Genomic DNA, 20,528 nt, shown 5'->3' with positions numbered 1-20,528 from the left:
TCAAAAAAAAAAAAAAAAAAAAAGAAAAGAAAAGAAAAGAAAAAAAAGCTGTTAAGCACATGGACTCCAGCCTCAGATGCTTGCTTTGAAACCTACCTCCACTGGCTCTGTGACATGGGAGAACTGACTTAACCTTAGTGCCTATTTCAATGGCATCCTTGTGGACTGTTATGATCACCTATATAAACCACTCAGCACATAGTGAAATCGTGTAAGTTTTCACTAAATAGCTATTTTACTTATTATTTTAATTAGTTTTAGTGTTTTGAATTTTTTCAAGTTCCAGGTTAGGCCAGGCCAACTTGGAATTCACTCAGTAGTCTTAGGCTGGCCTCAAACTCAGAGATCCTACCTCTCTGCCTCCCAAGTGCTGGGAATTCAAGGTGTGTGCTCCCACACCTATTTTTATTTTATTATTCTATTTTATTTTTATGTACACATAGAAGAATAATAAAGGATGGGAAAGAAAAGACCAACAATGGTTGAACCTTACATGCCAGGCATTTTACAAATATCACTTCATTTAATCTTTAACAGCCCTAGTGGGCTAGGCATTGCCCTTTGCATTTGAAAGAGGAGGACACTAAATCCTAGAAAAGCTAAAAATAAATACTGGCCATGCTTCCAAGATTGCACAACTTAAGAGTCTGAGGAAGAATTTAAATCCAGCTCTCAGGGATGAGGGTAAGGACAATACCAATATGAGCTGTTTATACCCTGAGTATGTCCATAACTAATTTAAAAAAAAATCCAGCTTTTCTGAGCTCCAAACTCCAGACCTCCTACCATCACTATGAAGTTTAGTTTCTGTATTCTCTCCCCTAAAAGAGTTTTCCTGTGGGCTAGAGAGATGGTTCAGCAGTTAAAAGTGTTTGTTTGCAAAGCGTGGCAGCCTGGGTTTGATTCCCCAGCACCCACATAAAGCCAGATGCACAAAGTGGCACAAGCATCTGGAGTTGGTTTGCAGTGGCAAGAGACCCTGGCACACCCATTCCTTCTCTTATTCATTTTCATCCTCATTCTCTCTCCTTGCAAATAAATAAATAAATAAATAAATATTTTTTAGCTGGGCATGATGGTGCATGCCTTTAATCCCAGCACTCGGGAGGCAGAGAAAGGAGGATCACCATGAGTTCGAGGCTATCCTGAGACTACAGAGTGAATTCCAAGTCAGCCTGGGCTAGTGTGAGACCTTACCTTGAAAAAAAACTTTTTTTTCTTTGTACACTTTTCCTAGGCTTTTTTTTTTCCCCCCTGACTTCAAGCTTCATAGCACTAAGGTGGAAATTTCTTGAACAAGTTCCAGTTGGGGAAACAGATCCAATTTCTAGCAAACAAATGCAGGGCCTGGATTTGATTTCTCCAGAGCACCCAGCAAATCAGGAGCAGGGAAAGGAAATGCGATTATCTAGTTGCCTGTGGGATTTTAAGGCTCCCCCTCCAACCTCGAAAGAAAGGTCTGACTTGGCTACTTGGGCCTCAAGTGCCACTACTTTCTCCCAATAGGCATGGAAGCCTATAGTTGTTTTTTTTAATATTTTATTCCTTTTGCAAACTTTTTAAAAATTTTTAGCTTTTTTAGAATTTAGTGTCCTCTTTCAAATACAAAATGCAAAACCTATCTTGCCAGGGCTGTTAAAAGTTAGATGAAATGGGCTGGAGAGTTGGCTTAGTGGTTAAGGTGCTTGCCTGTGAAGCCTAAGGACACAGGTTTGATTCTCCAGTACCCATGTAAACCAGATATACAAGGTGGCACATGTGTCTGAAGTTCATTTGCAGTGGCCAGAGGCCCTGGCATGCCCATTTTCTCCATTTTCTGCCTCTTTCTTTCTCTCAAATAAATAAATATTTAAAAAAAAAACTTAAAATGAAGTGATGTTTATAAAATGCCTATGGAGGGGGGTGAAGGTGTGAATCAGAGCCTCTTGACTCTGCAAACAAACTCCAGATGCATATGCCACTTTGTTTTTGTTTTTCAAGGTAGGGTCACACTCTAGCTTAGGCTGGCCTGGAATTCACTATGGAGTCTCAGGCTAGCCTCAAATTTACAGAGATTCTCCTACCTCTGCTTCCTCTTAAGTGTTGGGATTAAAGGTATGTGTCATCTCGCCTGGCTGTATGGGCCACTTTGTGTATCTGGCTTTATGCAGGTACTGGGGAATTGAACCCAGGCCATCAGGCTTTTCAAGCAAGCACCTATAACTGCTAAACCATCTCTCTAGCCTCACATACTTTTCCAGATACTGCAAAGCAGCAAAGAATTCCCATGACCAGCAGCATTGCTAAAAACTATGCACAGAGACATTGCCTCTTCTCCATAACTGATGGCTGCCCCCTCGATGCATGACCCACAATCCCCATAAGAATAACCGGCATCCCCAACAAGGAGGGTCCTTTGGGGGGGGACAGGGATGAGGGTAAGGATGGTTCTAACATGTGCTGTTTACATACTGAGTATGTCCATAACTTTAAAACAACAACAACAACAAAAAACTGCTCTTTCGTCCACAGGCTGGCTTATCTGAGCATGATAATCAAAGTTCTTCTTGCACTGACTGGTTAACCATTAAAAAAGCACCTGGGCAGGACATCATGAAATGTAGCTGTTTATGAAATCTGCCCATGAGAGGAAGGTAGGAAAGGGAATATATAGATGGCTTCAGGCCACAAATAAGTTGTGCCTCCCTCTCCACCATGAGCATGGCAGTTTTCAAACATGCACCAGAACTCCTTGGCATGGCTCCCATCAGGAGGGATTTAAATTGTGGTGTGTCTGCCTAGACCAAGGGAGTATGACACAGTACTGTTCTGGAGGTTCCAAGGCTTAGACAAAAATCAATCGATCGATATGCAGTTTACATGTGGAGCCTGAGGACCCAGGTTTAATTCCCAAGTACCCACATAAGCCAGATGTACAAGGTGGCGAGGCTCTGGCATGTCCATTCTTTCTTTCTCTGTCTGCCTCTTTCTCTCTCAAATAAATATTTTTTAAAAACTAAAGAGGGTATGAATCAACTGTATAGAAACCTACTTTTTTTTGGACAATGGTACAGCCAGAACCATAGATAGTTACTAGAAAAATTTCAGTGCCAAAGATGGGATACCTTCCTGTGAGTTGGTCAGGGAGGTCCCTGATGCCCCCAAAACATTACAGGCCATTGCCAAGGTTCTTGATTTCCCACTGGGAATAGATGGTAGATCCTATTGCTGAAGACTCCATATGCTTAGGCTGCAAAGTCACTGAGAAAGCAAGCTGGAGCTGAGCTAAAACCTCCTCCCTGTAACAGGCTGACAGAAAGCTGGAAAAAGCTACACTGCATACACCTCCATGGGAGAGAGAGAAGTCATCACTGGAGATAAACAACAATGGACACTGCAAGCCTTAAGTGAGTTTGAGGCCACCTGAGACTACATAGTGAGTTCCAGGTCAGCCTGGGCTAGAGTGAGACCCTACCTCACTCTGGCACCTAGGCTGACCTGGAATTCACTATGTAGTCTCAGGCTGGCCTTGAACTCACGGGGATCCTCTACTTCTGCCTCCCCAGTGCTGGGATTAAAGGTGTGCGCCACAACTGGCTCCACATACTCCTCAACACTCCTTCTCCCCACCTCCCCCAGATTTACAAGCCATGGGCCAAATCAGATGGCTGCTGTCAGCTTGGAAGGTTGGGGTGAGATGGTTACCAGAGCAGTGAGGAATGACACCACCAACATTTCATCTCCCCTAAAAGCCACAACTCAGGGAAGATACATGCAACCTGGCTGGGTGCTTCAAATTTAGCAAAACGAAGCCGGGCATGGCGCATGTACCTTTAATCCCAGCACTCAGGAGGCAGAGGTAGGAAGGTGGTTTTGAGTTCAAGGCCACCTGAGACTACATAGTGAATGTGAGGCCAGCCTGGGCTAGAGTGTGACCCTACCTCAAAAAAAAAAAAAAAAAAAAAACTACCAAAACAAAGCTGTGGGGCTGGAGGGATGGCTAAGCGGTTAAGGCGCTTGCCTGCAAAGCCAAAGGATCCCGGTTCAATTCTCCAGGACCCACATAAGCCAGATGCACAAGGGGGCGCATGTTTCTGGAGCTCGTTGCAGTGGCTGAAGGCTCTGGTGTGTCTATTCTCTCCCTCTTTCTCTGTATCAAATAAATAAATAAAACATATTAAAACAAAACAAACAAAAACAAAGCTGTGAGTACTTCTTCCTGCTGGAAACAGAGGTGGGGGAGGTGGATGAAGGCAAGCAAACCCCATGCTCTGGCTGAGTCTGATGCCAACAATAAATCATTTATACTCAAGTGGGTTTGGCTGTGGTTATAATAAACAGCGGATATTCCCCTTCCATTGTCTCCTGGCAGTTAATTTCAGTCAGTGAAAACACTAATGTCTCTTAGATAACCCAGCAAAACATGGCAAGGGAAAACTCAGACAAGAATAGAACAAAATTTTTTTCCATTTTCCTTTAAGAAAATGAAAGGGCTGATTTGCCAAGCTTTCCAAGAGCTGCTCTGCAAATTTCTGTGATACCTTTGGTTAAAATCCATTGCAAAAATCTGGCTTCCATGAGTACTAAGGAATCCAACCTGGGTCCTTAGGCTTTGCAGGCAAACACCTTAACCACTAAACTCTCTCTCCAGCCCTTATTTTCTTTCTTGAAGTGAGATAGCAAATGCTTTCTTTTTTCCCAGTTTGTGGTGGTTTGATTCAGGTGTCCCCCATAAACTTAGGTGTTCTAGATGCTAGGTTCCTCATCTGATGACAATTGGAAATTAAAGCCTCCTGGAGGCAGTATATTGTTGGGGGCAGGCTTATGGGTTATATAGCCAGTTTCCCCATGCCAGTGTTTGGCACACTCTCCTGTTACTATTGTCTACCTTATGTGGGCCAGGGGTGGTGTCCACCCTCTCTGCTCATGCCATCATTTTCCCTGCTATTGTGGAGCTTCCCCTTGAGTCTGTAAGCCAAAATAAATCTTTTTTTTCAAAAAAAAAAAATCCATTGCAAAACACACACACACACACACACACACCCATAAACCAGGTGTGGTGATGCATGCCTTTAATCCCAGCACTCAGGAGGCAGAGGTAGGAGGATCACCGTGAGTTTGAGGCCACCCCGACTCTCCATAGTGAATTCCAGGTCAGTCTGGGCTAAAGTGAGACCCTACCTCGAAAAAAAAAAAAAAAAAAAAAAAGTGGGGCTAGAGAGATGGCTCAGAGTTACAGGTGTTTGCCTGCAATACCTCATGACCTGGGTTCAATTCCCTAGTCTTCACATAGAGCCAGATGCACAAAGTGATGTATGCATCTGGAGTTCAGTGGCTAAAGGCCCTGGTACATCCATATATTCATTCATTCATCCATATTTTCATTTTTCCTCTCTCCTTGCACATAAATAATAAAGTGGGTATGTGTTTGTTTTTTCGAGGTAGGGTCTCACTCTGGTCCAGGCTGACCTAGAATTAACTATGTAGTCTCAGGGTGGCCTCGAACTCACAGCGATCCATCTACCTCTGCCTCCTGAGTGCTGGGATTAAAGGCATGTGCCACCACGCCCAGCTAATAAAGTGTTTAAAAAAAAAACTGTATCATCTTTCCTGTTGGAATCACCTTTGTGGGGATGGGCAGATTGTCCCGAGCAGAGGGCTGAGACAACCGGGATGCCTGCCAACGGCTGAGGTTAGATAGATGTTTAAGTCATCCAGCCAAAACACACACCACTACATTAAAAGTCCCTACAATAAATGCTGAGAAGGAAAAATAACAGCTCAATTTTAAAAGGCTACAGTCCACAGGGACCAGAACTCAGAACTCTCTGTCAACTTGGGATTTGAAGATTCTTAAACCATGGAGACAGTGATGACTTGTCAATCCCCATAGCCTGTCATGGAGGTAAAGACATAGCAGACCTCAGAGCCAGCTGGGAGTTCCCTTGGATAAACCTATGAATTCAGTCATAGAATGGTAAGAAAGCTGGCTTGTACTTCAAGAGCCAGAGACCCTATCTAGTATGGGACCAGAAATAGTCACATACATCTCTTCACAATTTCAAGTAAGACATTCACTTTTTAAGGTAATTTTAAGGTAATTAATACTTTCTTTTAAAAGTATTATTTATTTAACTTATTTATTTGAGAGAGACAGAGAGCGAATGGCACAGTAGGGCCTCTAGCCACTGCAAACAAACTCCAGATGCATACACCACCTTGTGCATCTAGCTGTACATGGGTCCTGAGGAATCAAACCTGGGTCCTTTGGCTTTACCAGCAAGTACCTTACTGCTAAGCCCTCTCTCCAGCCCACCATTTTTCCATGCTTTAACTAAGAGCCCAGGCTATCATTTTGCTATTGAGGTGAAAGAAAGTAAATTAGTCTGTGTAAGACTTGAAACTTTTGTGCAAGATTTGAACCTATCTGTGTCCACTAATCTTCACACACTTAAAAAGGAGGTATGGCTGGTGGCTGGCTGAAATCCCAGCATTTGGCAGGCTGAGGTAGGAGGATCATTCTGATTTCGAGACCAACATAAGACTACATAGTGAATTTCAGGTCAGCCTGGGCTAGAGCAAAACCCTACCTCAAAAAAAAAAAAAAAAAAAAAGAGCCAGGCATGGTGGCGCACGTTTTTAATCCCAGCACTTGGGAGGCATAGGTAGGAGGATCGCTGTGAGTTCGAGGCCAGCCTGAGTTAAGGAGCTTGCCTGCAAAGCCAAAGGACCAGGTTCGATTTCCTAGGACCCAAATAGGCCAGATGCATAAGGTGGCACATGCATCTGGAGTTCGTTTGCAGCAGCAGAAAGCCCTGGCGTGCCTGTTCTTTCCCTCTCTCTCAAGTAAATTAGAGCTGGAGAGATGGCTTCGCACTTAAGGTATTTGCCTACAAAACCAAAGAACCTGGGTTCAACTCCCCAGGACCCACATAAGCCAGATACACAAAGGAGTGCATGCACCTGGAATTTGTTTGCAGTGGCTGGAGGCCCTGACATGCCCATACTCTATCTGCCTCTTTCTCTCTCCTTTCTCTCAAATAAATAAAATGAAAAAAAAATTTAAAAAAAAAAACTTTAAAAATAAAAGAAAATAGGGGCTGAAGAGATGGCTTAGTGGCTAAGGCATTTGCCTGCAAAGCCAAAAGATCCCAGGTCAATTCTCCAGGACCCACATAAGCCAGATGCACAAAGGGGCACATGCATCTGGGAGTTCGTTCGCAATGGCTGGAGGCCCTAGCATGTCTATTCTCTCTCAAACAAATAAAATATATTTAAAAAAAAGAAAGAATAAGAAAACAGAAGGAAGGAAAGAAGGAAGGAAGGAGCTAGGAGCTGGGCAAAGTGCCACACACTTTAATCCCAGCACTTAGGAGGCAGAGGTAAGAGGATTGCCGTGAGTTCAAGGCCTCCCTGAGACTACGTAGTAAATTCCAGGTCAGCTTGGGCTAGAGTGAGACCCTACCTCAAAAAAGCATATATATTTATTTATGAGAAAGAGAGACACACAGAGAGAGAATGGGTGTGCCAGAGCCTCCAGCCACTGCAAACAAACTCCAGATGCCTGTGCCACACCGTGCTTACATGGATACTGAAGAATTGAACCTGGGTCCTTAGGCTTCATGAGCAAACAAATTAACTACTAAGTCATCTCTCTAGCCCATAAAGATCTTTTTCTACCCCAATCTGCTGTGAACCAATACTTCTGTAGAGCACAGTAAGCTAAACACAGGAAGTGAAATGCCACAGCTGTGCCCAACTATGAAAAACACTGAAAGGGAACGTCTAATGTTTTGATTTTGTTTTGAGACAGGTTCTCACATAGCCCAGGCTAGCTTTGAACTCACTATATAGACAAGACTAGCTTTGAACCCTGATCCTTCTACCTCAGCCTCCCAAGTATTGGGATTTTAAATGTAGCCACCATGCGTGACAAGTCCAATGTTTCTTGTTTTGATTTCTGTATTTTTAAAAACAGGATATCATACTTAAGTCCATGCTGGCTTAGAACTCACTATGTAGCTGAGGGTGGCTTGAATTTGTGGCAATCCTGCCTGAGCCTCCAAGAACTGGTATTACAAACATGAACCACTTATGCCCAATTAGAAAGTATTATCCTGAATTTTCATATGTATTCCACTCTACATGACAGTGAGCATTGTATAAATTTCAGCCCAAAATAAGAATATTCTTTTTAAAATTTTTTTTTTAATTTTTGGAGGAGGCTTTCACTTTAGCCCAGACTGGCCTGGAATTCACCGCGCTTCTCCAATGTCAGCCTCCCAGTGCTAGGATTTAAAGCATGGACTGCCATACCTGGCGCTTTTTTTGTTTTTTGTTTATTTGAGGTAGGGTCTCACTCTAGCCCAGGCTGGTCTGGAATTTACTATGTGGTCTCAGGGTAGCCTTGAACTCACTGTGATTCTCTTACCTTTGCCTCCTGAGTGCTGAGATTAAATGTATGTGCCACAATGCCCAGCTTCCAAAATGCCCATTTTGAAGTAATAGTCCCCGGTTTGTATTTGGAGATAGGGCCTTTAAAGAAGATTAAATGAAGCCATATAAATGGGACCTTGACACACAGTGAGCGTATACACAAGTAGCAATGCTTGACAGCTGCTTGCTTTCTTCCCCACGTGAGGTCACAACAAGAGGACAGCCATCTGTTAGCCAGGAAGGGAGCTCTCATAAGAACCCTGATCTTAGCCGGGCATGGTGGCGCATGCCTTTAATCCCAGCACTGAGGAGGCAGAGATAGGAGGATTGCTGTGAGTTTGAGGCCATGCATTCAAGGCCACCCTGGGACTACATAGTGAATTCCAGGTCAGCCTGGACTAGAATAAGACCCCTACCTTGAAAAAAAAAAAAAAAAAAGGCTGATCTTTCAGGGCTAGAGAGATGGCTCAGTGGTTAAGGCACTTGCCTGAACAGCCTAACAATTAGGATTTGATTCTCTAGTACCCATATAAAACCAGATGCACAAATTGTTGTAAGCATCTAGAGTTCATTTGCAGTGGCAGGAGGTCCTGACACACCCATGTATTCTCAATCTTTTTCTCATTTTTTCTCTGTCTCTCTCCTTGCAAACAAATAAACCATAGCCTCCATATCAGTGAGAAAATAGTTTCTACTGTTTAAGCTCAAAACAGTGCCTTCCCCTCCCCTCTGGGCAGTGTGTGGTGGCACATGCCTTTTATCCCAATAGTCGCCATAAGGCACTCCAATGTCTCTGGAGATTTACTTCAGACGTCCGATTTCTCCAGGCCTCAACTCTGGTGTTCCCCCATCCCAAGAGAACCTCAACATCCTCCAAGGACATTGGGTCTGGCTTGGCACTCTCCCCACCTCTCCATTGTAACTGCATGCTTATTACATCCGGAGATAGCAGCTCCATGAGAACAGACGTGGGTCTCATGCTCTGTCAAACACTACGGTCCCTATGCCCCAAAATAGGACTGCCCCCTGAGCGGGCTTGGTGTTTGCTCCCCACAGCCACTGGGGACCATGTTCACTTCAATCAGATCTCATCTGTGAACAGAGAGGTTGAGCCCTGTCCAGCACAGTCCAACTACCACCAGGACGAGAAGTTGGTACCAGCTTCAAGGAATATTACTTGGGCCGGGCGTAGTGGCGCACACCTTTAATCCCAGCACTCAGGAGGCAGATGTAGGAGGATCACCGTGAGCTTGAGACCACCCTCAGACTACATAGTGAATTACAGGTCAGCCTGAGCTACAGTGAGACCCTACTTCGAGAAACAACAACAGCAACAAAAAATTGCTTGGGCAGAGTATGGTGGTACATGCCTTTATTCCCAGCACTCAGGAGGCAGAAGTAGGAGAATTGCTGTAAATTTGGGGCCAGCCTTGAATTCCAAGTCAGCCTGGGGTTATAGAGTGTTACAGGTCAACCTGAGCTATGGTCCCTACCTTGGAAAAAAAAAAAAAAAAGAGGAAGTTACCTTCCACCTTGCCACTTCTCTCAACCATTTCTTTCAAATGTTCTTTAATACACAACTGAACTCTCAGTGGCCCACCTTCCTTCCCCTGGTGCACATTACCCTCGTGTACATGCACAGAGGGTCTGGAAAGAGGAAGTGGTGGGATGTGACAACAATGGCCTTTAATAAAGGTATTTTTCTCTTGCGCTGGTAATTCACTAGGGAGAGAGGCCCATCTGCTTTCAAATCCACCCCCACCTTCCCCTCCTACCTCTGAGTTCCCAAGCTCCACACAAGCCTGTTATTTCCATTTCTGCTTTTTGTTTTGTTAAGAGAAAATGTTTGCTGGATTCTGGAGGGAGGGAAAGATTAGGTCCTGTGTGCAAGTTTTCTACAAGTTTGGGAGGAGAGGATGCCAATGACTTTCCTCAAACCACCTTGCAAGACTGCTCAGGAATCATTCTCACCGGGCGTGGTGGTGCACACCTTCAATCCCAGCACTCGGGAGGCAGAGAGGTAGGAGGATTGCTGTGAGTTCGAGGACACCCTGAGACTACGTAGTGAATTCCAGGTCAGCCTGAGCTAGAGTGAGACCCTATGTCGAAAAAAAAACAAAAACAAAAGAAAAGAAAGAAAATGAAGAAGAAATCATTTTCCTTGAGCAGCGAGGAAAGGGGATAAATAGGTTTACACTGAACTGCTTTTGCCTCCCTGGGGAAGAGGAGGCAGGAAAAGTCAGCGTTTGCGTACTCAAGCCAGAAGAGGTGGAAATAGCAACGAAGTCCCTGTGTCCTTCCCCTCAGCCATGTCACAGAATAGCCTAGAACTGCCCACCCACCTTTGAACCAAACAAATGTTAAAAAGACATAATGCACACTACATACACATATGCATGTATATGTGTGTGTGTATACATACATATATACACACATACATACATACATAAAAATACACACACATATCTGCATGGAACGCTGAAAATATTCTGATTAGATTTTGAAATTTTAGGTCATGTTTTAACAAGCATTTGAAAAAAGATAGCTCTATAAAATATGCATATTTAAATTACATCAGCATAGGCCCATTTATTACTTTACCTGGCTGAGCTATTTCTCAATGACTCATTTGTTTCTGCCTGGCTTCCTCTTCCTCTGTCCATCACTCACTGTCTCAGGGGCAGAGGTTTGGTTCCCTTGGCTGGCCCTCAGCCAGGCTGGACCCACGTTAGCTCTTGCCGTCGCCCCCAGCTGTAATATTCTTCCCAAATGGTGGCTCCAATGCTTGCTCTCTCCAGTAACAAACTCCAGGCCTATGATGTTTAACATGAGTCCCTTCTCTCTTGCTTTGTCCCGAAATAACAATAGCCCTAATTCCATCCTGGCTTTTCCTCCTCTGCATAAATCACAGGGAGCTCTCACTGCTGCTTCCTCTCCCCTTGCAATCCTTGGGAGAGCAGGCCTTGTTAGTTCTACCCACCACCTTCTCCCTGGAATGTCTCTGGAACACAGTGGGTTCTCAGTATATGCCTGGTGAATAGCTGAAGACGATCAGCAATGTGTCTGTGGGAAAGTGTCTTTATTTCTTAATTTATGACATCAGAGCTGGGGATTAGCTCAGTGATAGAGTGATTGCCTAGAGCATTCAAAGGTCTAGGTTGGTTCCCCAGCACTACCATAAAATAAAATTTTTATTATTATTTTGATTTTTCAAAGTAGGGTCTCACTGTAGCCCAGGCTGACCTACAGTCTCAAGATGACTTCAAACTCATGGCAATCCTCCTACCTCTACCTCCCAAGTGCCACCATGCCCGGCTAAAATTGATCTTTAAGGGCTGGAGAGACAGTTTAGTGCATAAGGTGCTTGCCTGCAAAGCCTAATGCCCTAGGTTCAAATTCTCAGAACCCACATAAGCCAGATGCATAAAATGGCGCATTTTGTGTCTGGAGTTTGTTTGTAGCAGCTAGAGGTCCTGGAGTGACTCTGTTCTATCTCTCTCTCTCTCTGCTTGCAAATAAATAAAAAATATTTTAAATAAAATAAAATTTAAAACCCAAGTGTACAGCCAAAGGCCTTTCTATGTAAAGGTCCCTCTCTCAACAGTTTGTCTGATAAAAATCTGAGTGCAAAGGGGACCCAACACTGTTTAAATAAGGTCAGAGGCCCTTTTGCCAGATAAGTTGACTTTTTGTTTTGTTTTGTTTTGTTTTCTTGTGGGGTCAGGGATCAAATGCAGGGCCTTGGGCATGCTAAGCAAGCCTGTACCACTGAGCTACATCCAAAGGCCTCTCAGAGGGCTGGAGAGATGGCTGAGCAGTTAAGGCACTTGCCTGCAAAGGCCTCTTTGTAATCAGTCAAAACAAAGCTCAAGGAATGGGATGTTCCAGGTAAATCTAGGAGCAGCATTTTGGCTCACAAACTGCTAACAGAGGATTGTGCCATGTTCTATGAGTAAATTAACATGCCAGATATCTTTCATCAAAGTAGTTTAATCAGAGCATGGAGGGACTAAACACTTGAGGTCATCAAAAAACGAAGGGAAGCCAGGTGTGGTGGCTCACACCTCTAATCCCAGCACTTGGGAGACAGAGGTAGGAGGATGGCTGAGAGTTCAAAGCCACCCTGAGACTATATAAATTCCAGGTCAGCCTGGGCCAGAGTAAGACCCTACCTCAAAAAAACAAAATAAAACAACAAAAAAAAAAAAAAAAAAAAAAGGGAAGGGCTGAAATGATGGCTTAGTGGTTAAGGCATTTGCCTATGAAGCCAAAGGACCCAGGTTTGAGTCCCCAGGACCCACGTAAGCCAGATACACAAAGTGGTACATGTGTCTGAAATTTGTTTACAGTGGCTGAAGGCCCTGGCATGCCCATTCTCTCTCTCTCTCTCTCAAATAAATAAATATTTTAAAAAAGGGTGGGGGGAGGCTCACTTTGCCAGCACATACACTAAAACTGGAATGATACAGAGAAGATTAGCATGGCCCTTGCACAAGGATGACACACAAATTTGTGAAGCATTCCATATTAAAAAAAAAAACAATCCAGGCATGGTAGTGCACATCTTTAATCATAGCACTGGGGAGGCAGACGTAGGAGGATCATCATGAGTTCAAGGACAGCCTAGGCTACAATGAGACCCTACCTTGAAGGGAAAAAAAAGGGGAGGGTGTTGCAGATGGCTTAGCAGTTAAAGGCACTTGCTTGTTAAGTCTGAAGACCTGGGTTTGATTCCTCAGTACCCATGTAAAGCCAGATGCACAAGGGGCACATGCATCTGGAGTCCATTTGCAATGGTAAGAGGATCTGGGATATCCATTCACAACTCCCCACCTCTCTCTACTTGCAAATAATAAAAAATATTTTGGGGCTAAAGAGATGGCTCAACAGTTAAAGGCATTTGCTTCTAAAGCCTGATGGCCTGGGATTAATTCCTCAGTGTCCATATAAAACCAGATACATAAAGTGGCTCATGTACCTGGAGTTCATTTACAGTGACAGGAGGCCCTGGCATGCCACTTCTCTCTCCTTCCTTCTCTCTCTCTCTCAAATAAATATTTTGAAACAACATATATTTTTTTTTAAAGCAAAGGGTATGAGAGGGGAGTAAAGTTAGGATGACTGGACCCCTGAAGGTAAAAAGCACAAAAAAGTTTGCACTTGCTGAAAAGCAAAAATGGTCTGACTTATTTCCTGCCTAGACCTGTTTTCCCACAAACAACCAGGATCCCTCCTAGGAGGGAGGTCTTTCATAGGATTTAAACATTGTGGTTGGTCAAGTTCAGCCCCTGGAACTTGATGCCAGGGCTAATCTTTTCCTAAAACAGCCCCGCACTCTAATGAACCAGCTAGCTCTCTGGTTCACTTGAACCAGAAGACAGCCCACCTCCACTTAAAGGTTATAAATATCTTTACAATGAGAGGGCAGGCTCTCTGAAAACTTGGGAACTTCTAGCTGTGGGTAAGGTTTTCCCTCAGCTGGGCCTGGGAGGACTGGGCCTGACTGGGCCCCCTAGCCCTTACTCTCCATATGGATTCTTTATCCCCTCCAGCTCCCCACATGACAGGCACTCCTTGAACTTTCTTTCCATGCTTTTTCCCCCAGGCTCTCCACTCAGGAAATCTAGCCGTGTGGGTACCTTTCCTTGGCTCTACTTCCCTCAATAAATATAACAATTTAACAATTATCCTTTTCAGTCTTTTTTTTTTATTCAATCCTTTGATTAAAATCAAACCCTAGGGTTTGGGGTTCAAGAATTTTCTTGGACCTCTAGCATCCCATTAAAGGTAGGCCATGGTACCACGCCTTTAATCCCAGAGTTTGGGAGGCAGAGGAGGATTGACGTGAGTTTGAGGCCACCTTGAAACTACATAGTGAATTCCAGGTCAGCCTGGGCTAGAGTGAAAACCCTACCTGGGAAAAAAAAAAAGCAAAGCATAAAAAGATGGGGACCAGAAAGTGTGACAGGAGTCATGAGAGCAGGTACTGCCAGTCCTATTTATTTGCAGATTCTATATAGGCTCTGTCTCTTCGCTGAAACTTATACGTAAGCCCAAGGTCAACACTGAAGTGCTTTCCAGTTTGTTCACAGACATGCACAGAGCAGGGAAAAGCTCAGTCGCTCCACAAGTGCATTCCTGGCTGAGTGAAAAAAAAGCAATGCTCACTTTGTTTCATTCTGCAAACAGGTCTCTTTTCATAGTCTTTATTTTAATGTACTTATCTGAGAGACAGAGATAGAGATGAGGGGGGAGGGAGACAGAGACAGTTTGGGCGCGCCAGCATCTCTGGCCACTGCAAACAAACTCCAGATGCATGCGCCACTTTGTGCATATGGATAATTGGAGAATTGAACCCAAGCCCGCAGATTTTGCAAGCAAGCACTTTTAACTGCTGAGTCTTCACCCCAGAACTGCATCTGTACTGTTTCAATGTATCTACAAAGCAGGGAGTCTTTAATTGCTCTCTGTGGCTTGTGTTGTATTTCTCTGAGTCAGTCCTGGTTATAATAACACAATGATAAGGCCCACCCTGAACACATCCTCCAGCTCACACAACCAGAACTTCAAATGCTTGACAGAGCCTAGCAAGAAATACCTGTCCAGTAGCTTCCTGTGACACACCAATGTCTAAATGTACTTACAGATTCGGAAATCAGAACTGAAAAGACTTTAATGAATGAACCAACTTCATTCACCTCTAGAGAGCGGGTGTCATGAGAGCTGAGGTATGGGGATGGTCTCGTATATCAGCCAGTACAGTAGTTGACATGTAGTAAGCAACTAAAAGAAATAAACAGGACCTGGGCTTAATTGTCTCGGAAATGGAGACACAGAAACCCAGCACTGGCTTTGCACAACTATCCCTGATTGATTGATTGATTGATTGATTGTTTATTTATTTACTTATTTATTTATTTATTTTGAGGTAGGGTTTCATTGTAGCCCATGCTGACCTGGTATTCACTATATAGTCTCAGGGTGGCCTTGAAGTCACAGCAATCCTCTACGTCTGCCTACCGAGTGCTGGAATTAAAGACGTGCGCCACTACGCCCAGCCCGATCTTTTATTTCTAATTATTTATTTGAGGGCTGAAAAAGATGGTTTAGCAGTAAGGCGCTTACCTGTGAAGCCTAAGTTGACTCATGTTCAACTCTCCAGGTCCCATGTAAGCCAGACACACAGTGACACAAGCACGCAAGGTTGCACATGTGTAGAATTCTATTGCAGTGGCTGGAGGCCCTGGTGCATCATTTCTCTCTCCCTCCACTCCTCGCATAAGAAAAAGGCAGTCTGTTGGGCTTGCCTCAAAAAAAACCATTATGTATTTGAGAGAGACAGAGAGAGGAGGAGGAAGAGAGAGAGAATGGGCACAACAGGGCTTCCAGCCACTGCAAACAAACTTCAGATGCATTCACCACCTTGTGCAGCTGGCTTACATGGGTACTGGGGAATCGAACCAGGATCCTTAGGCTTCACAGGAAAGCTCTTAATTGCTAAGCCACCTCTCCAGCCCTGATTGATTTTCTTCCCTCCATTTTTTTTCTTTTCTTTTCTTCTTGGTGTTTTGAGGTAGGGTCTCACTATAGCTCAGGCTGACCTGGAATTCACTATCTAGTCTCAGGGTAGCCTTGAACTCATGGTGATTCTCCTACCTCTGCCTCCAGAGTGCTGGGATGAGCCACCACACCTGGGTTCCTTCCTTCCTTTTGACAAGGTCTCATGAAACCTAAGCTGGTCTCAAACTTGTTATGTAGCCTTGAATTCCTGATCCTCCTGCCTCTGCCTCCAAATGCTGGTGTTTACAGGTATGCTACACCATCCCTGGCCAGCTGTTCCAGATGTCTGTTCCACCCATGAGGACTGGGCCTTTGTCTCCACCACAGGAAAAGTGAACAAACCAAACACTTTTTTTTTTTTTTTTTAAAGCCGGGCATGGTGGCACGTGTCTTTAATCCAGCAGCACTCACTAGGAGGATTGGCATGAGTTTGAGGCCACCTTGAGACTACATAGTTAATTCCAGGTTAAGCATGGGCTAGAGTGAGACCCTATCTCAAAAACAAAAACACAACAAGACAAAAAAAAAAAGGTTAAGGCATTTGCCTGCAAAGCCAAAGGACCTAGATTCAATTCCCCAGGACAAAGGGGCGCATGCGTCTGGAGTTTGTCTGCAGTGGCTGGTGGCCCTGGCATGCCCATTCTCTCTCTCCCTCTTTCTCTGTCGAATAAATAAATAAAATAAAATATTTTTTAAAAAGTTAGAGAAGGGGGCTGGGGAAATGGCTCAGCAGTTAAAAGCAAATGCTTGGAAAGCCCGCTGACCCAGGTTCAATTCCCCAGCCACCTATGTAAAACCAGACAGATATTTATTCGTAAAGGAAAGAGGCCTTGATGTGCCTATAGCAGACAGACAGACACACACACACATGATGTGCTCAAGCAAATAAAATAAAAATTTAGCCAGGCGTGGTGGCACATGCCTTTAATCCCAGCACTCAGGAGGCAAGAGGTAGGAGAATCACCATGAGTTCAAGGCCACCCTGAGATTACATAGTGAGTTCCAGGTCAGCCTGAGCTAGAGTGAAACCCTACCTCAAAAAAAACAAACAAGATTAAATTAAAAAGTAGGGGGGGGGGCATGGAGAGATGGCTCAGTAAAAAACCACTTATTGTGCAAGGGTCAGGACTAGAGTTAGGTTCGGATCTCCAGCCCCCTTAGGGTAGGCATGATGGCCTACTTTTAACCCTAGTACTCAGAAGTCAGAGAGGCAGATCTCTGGGCTAGCTAGCCTATCCAAATCTGCAAACTCAGTTCAAGCAATAGACCCTGCCTCAGTAAAATAAAATGAAGAGTGACTGAGGAAGACAACGAATGTCAACCTCTGGTATCCACACGAGTACGCACACCCACGCACAAACACACACACAAACACATTCCAAACACACATATATAGGCAAAAATACCTTTCAATACGCCTAAATAGCCATGTAATACATGCCTACCATACTAGACTGAATGGCTCTATGAACAGTTAATGCCCCATAGCAGTGGTAGAGGTTTTGTCACTTAATGCATTGGAAATCTTAGAATCCTGGCTGGAGAGGTGGCTCAGCAGTTAAGGCGCTTGCCTGCAAAGCCTAATAACCAATGTTGGATTCCCCAGTACCCAAGTAAAGTCAGATGCACAAAGTAGTGCATGCCTCTGGAGTTCATTTGCAGTGCCTGGAAGTCCAGGTGCACCATCCTCTGTCTCTCTTCTATCTTGCTCTGGTTCTTCAAGATAGGGTCTCACTTTAGCCCAGGCTCACCTAGAATTCACCTGGGACTTTCAGAGTGTCTTTGAACTCATGGTAATCCTCCTACCTCTGCCTCCCAAGTGCTGGGATTAAAGGCGTGCACCACCATGCCTGGCTATAAATATATATATTTTTTAGGTTTAGAAACACTCTCTCTGCCTCTTTCTCTCTCTTAAATAACTAAATAAAAAGAAATTAAAAAGATATGAGCAGAGAAGTAAAAGGAGGAGTTAAATGTTAGGACAGGAAAGTAAAAATCTAGCCCAAGCTGAGGAAATAGGATTCTTTCCAAGCATGAATGAAGCAAAGAAGCCCATACCAAAATACTGAAAGGAGTAAGGTTAGTTTTCTCCATTAAAGAGTCCAGCTAATTCTTCCTCAGTCCATTCTGCTTTTCCACAGACAATGAAATTTGGAGCTTAAGAGTTGTGTAAACGCTCTGCCCAGTCCTTAGTTTGGGCCCCACTGAGCTTCCATAATGAAAAACACATGAAATTGGATCCACATGCATCCACCCACAGCCTGGGCCCCTCAGTGTATTTTATTCTGTCAGGCACATGCTGTTACTCAACACCCAAGCAGGGGCCTCCTGCAGTCACTCTCAAGCTATTAAAACAAAATTAACCAGCCTGGTGTCAAAGGTGACTGACACCACCACGTTGGTACCCAAGGAAAGCCCAGCGCTCTGTACCTCAAGTTCCGTCTCCCGTCGGTTGATGTCATCCGTGGATTGATTTAGTTTCTCCAATTCTCCCTAGTGAAGAAAAGAAAGATTTGAAGATCTGCCCTTTGTTTCTACTACAACTTAGTCCTTGACCTGAAAAGCACAGATTTTCAGGAGGAAAAATCAGTTCATTCTTAAGGAAAACAGTTCAGATTTTGCTGGAAACAAAATCGGCAAGGTTTCTGAAACCTTTTTGTTGACAGTGTTCTTTTGTTATCGTCTGAAGGTCCTAGAAATTTGTCTCTCCATAGAAGGTCAAATATTTCATCTAGGTATTTGCCTTCAGGTAGACTCACCTGTTACAAACACTTAAGTACTTCAATCAAAACAACAAACACTTGCTTTACAGCAAGAACTTTGCCAAGAAAAAATAAGCAAGCAAGACCAGGCCAAAAGTATATATAAACCAGGTGAAATCAGTTAAACCAAAGGCGGACTTCTAGTAATTCCTCAGTGGTTATTTCCTAAAAGAATTTAAAAATATTTTTTCTCTCCAATTTTTCATCTTGCCTAGATTTTTTAAAAACTAGCTTTCATCCTATTCTAAGTCATTTACAAACCAACATTTTGTAGGAAGTGCCCAACATGAAGTTAAACTCATCTCGACTCTGAACAAAGGATTTGCTAACAGAATTTCATACCAAGAACACAAGATCTCACAGTAAAAACCGATTTTTTAAAAATTAACAGAATTACTAACCCAAACGTTTTTCCTATCTGGTCTATATCTAGTTAATGTGACAAAACAATTAATTTAATCCCCAACCACTGAGTTAAAGTGAGCTTTTAATTGATCTATGCACATGAAACCAATTAGGGTTCCAGAAATTGCAAAGGTACATTTCGAAGCAATATTAAATGATTTACAGAAAGGGTAAAAACAAACAAAAAAAAAGGCTTGCCAGGGAAGGGAATTTGCAGTGTTTTGTGCTTGGGAAGGTGAAGAAGTTAAGCTGTCACTCTTAGAACTCGGCTTGGAAACTGCTTTTTAATCGTCTCTTAAAAATGGAGGCCCAGAAAGCCAGGCCAATTCGCTTGGCCTCCTGCACGCGTCAGTTTTGCGCATCAGCTGTCCCTCACTGCTGTTCACACCCGACTTCAGCACCATGGGGGGAAAAAATGTTTTAAACCGTTTCAGGCCAAGGTGGGTGTGCTGCCAATGAGTGCAGGGACAGCTGGGGCCCCGCACACCTCCAGCAAGGTGAGGGCACCGCTGCCATCCCACGCTGCAGAGGGGCGGGTGACGCCCACCCGGCCCCCGGCCCAGCAGGCCTGACGGGCTAGGATGCTGGCGCCCGGGATGCAGGATGCCGAGCCCGTGCCCAGTGGTACCCCAACACCGCTCGGAGCCCCCGCCCCTCTCTTCCCTTTGTTGCGCAGGGACCCCGGGGGTTCCAGCGAGGCTCTGCGGGGATGCCACGCGGACGCTCCAACGGGGAGGACCGAGAGGATACTGGGGATGTCCCGACCCTGTCTGTCACCCGCTCCCGGACCTCAGTGGTCCTCCACCCCGCCCCCCCGCGACCGCGGACACGGGTGGGGGATACACGCGTGGACTCCGGGATCCGGTAGCCTCACCCCTCCGCAGCACGTCTTACCTGGATCCGGGGGTCCACCTCTTCCTCCTCCTCCAGTCCCTGCTCCATCCCTTCTTCTTCCCCCCCCTCCTCTTCCTCCTCCACGTCCCGGGCAGGCGGCAGGAGCTCGGCCGGCTCCTCCGCTCGGCTCCGCTTCAGCGCCGCGTCCATCCGACTGCACAGCTCGGGGTTTCGGAGCTCACCCGAGGGGGGGGGTCTCGGAGTGCGTTAGGTTCGGCTGAAGCTGCCTCGCCGGCGCCGGGCCACGTTCGGGTCTCGGACACCCCCCGAAGGCGCCTCTCGCTCGCTCACTCGCACGCTCGCTGCCCGCTGCCCGCCGTGAGCGCGGAGGAAGTGGGCGCCGACGCCCCCTGTCGGCAGAGGTGGGCAGCGCAGTCGTGCCTGCTCCGCCCCTGGGGCCGCCTATTCCCTAAACCAGTCTTGGTTACCCAGCGCTTCGTCACAAAAAAAAGCCAGAGTCTCTGGGGTTCCCTGAAAAATATCTAGGATGGT

At 45.0% G+C, this 20,528-nt stretch overlaps 1 protein-coding gene and 1 non-coding gene across 3 annotated transcripts in view; one reads left to right on the top strand and one right to left on the bottom strand.

Annotated features, from left to right (window-relative positions):
* The window catches only part of Sh3bp5 (SH3 domain binding protein 5), a 72,704-nt gene extending 52,377 nt beyond the window's left edge, over window positions 1-20,327 (bottom strand). The window contains exons 1-2 of one of the 2 annotated variants that reach the window (XM_045136075.1): window positions 20,037-20,327; window positions 18,406-18,468 (exon numbers count right to left, since the gene is read on the bottom strand). In XM_045136075.1, coding sequence (XP_044992010.1) covers window positions 18,406-18,468; window positions 20,037-20,186 — 213 coding nt within the window. In that variant the 5' untranslated portion in view covers window positions 20,187-20,327. The remainder of the gene's footprint in view (window positions 1-18,405; window positions 18,469-20,036) is intronic. The other variant, XM_004661251.2, reaches the window with a different exon arrangement.
* LOC123455394 lies at window positions 12,843-12,947 on the top strand. Its single transcript, XR_006633883.1, has one exon. It is a non-coding gene; the product is annotated as a U6 spliceosomal RNA (small nuclear RNA).
* Window positions 20,328-20,528: the final 201 nt, after the last annotated feature.

The sequence above is a fragment of the Jaculus jaculus genome, chromosome 16 (genome assembly GCF_020740685.1).
Source record: "Jaculus jaculus isolate mJacJac1 chromosome 16, mJacJac1.mat.Y.cur, whole genome shotgun sequence".
Taxonomy (NCBI): domain Eukaryota; kingdom Metazoa; phylum Chordata; class Mammalia; order Rodentia; family Dipodidae; genus Jaculus; species Jaculus jaculus.
This window is presented reverse-complemented; position numbering and strand designations above follow the sequence as displayed.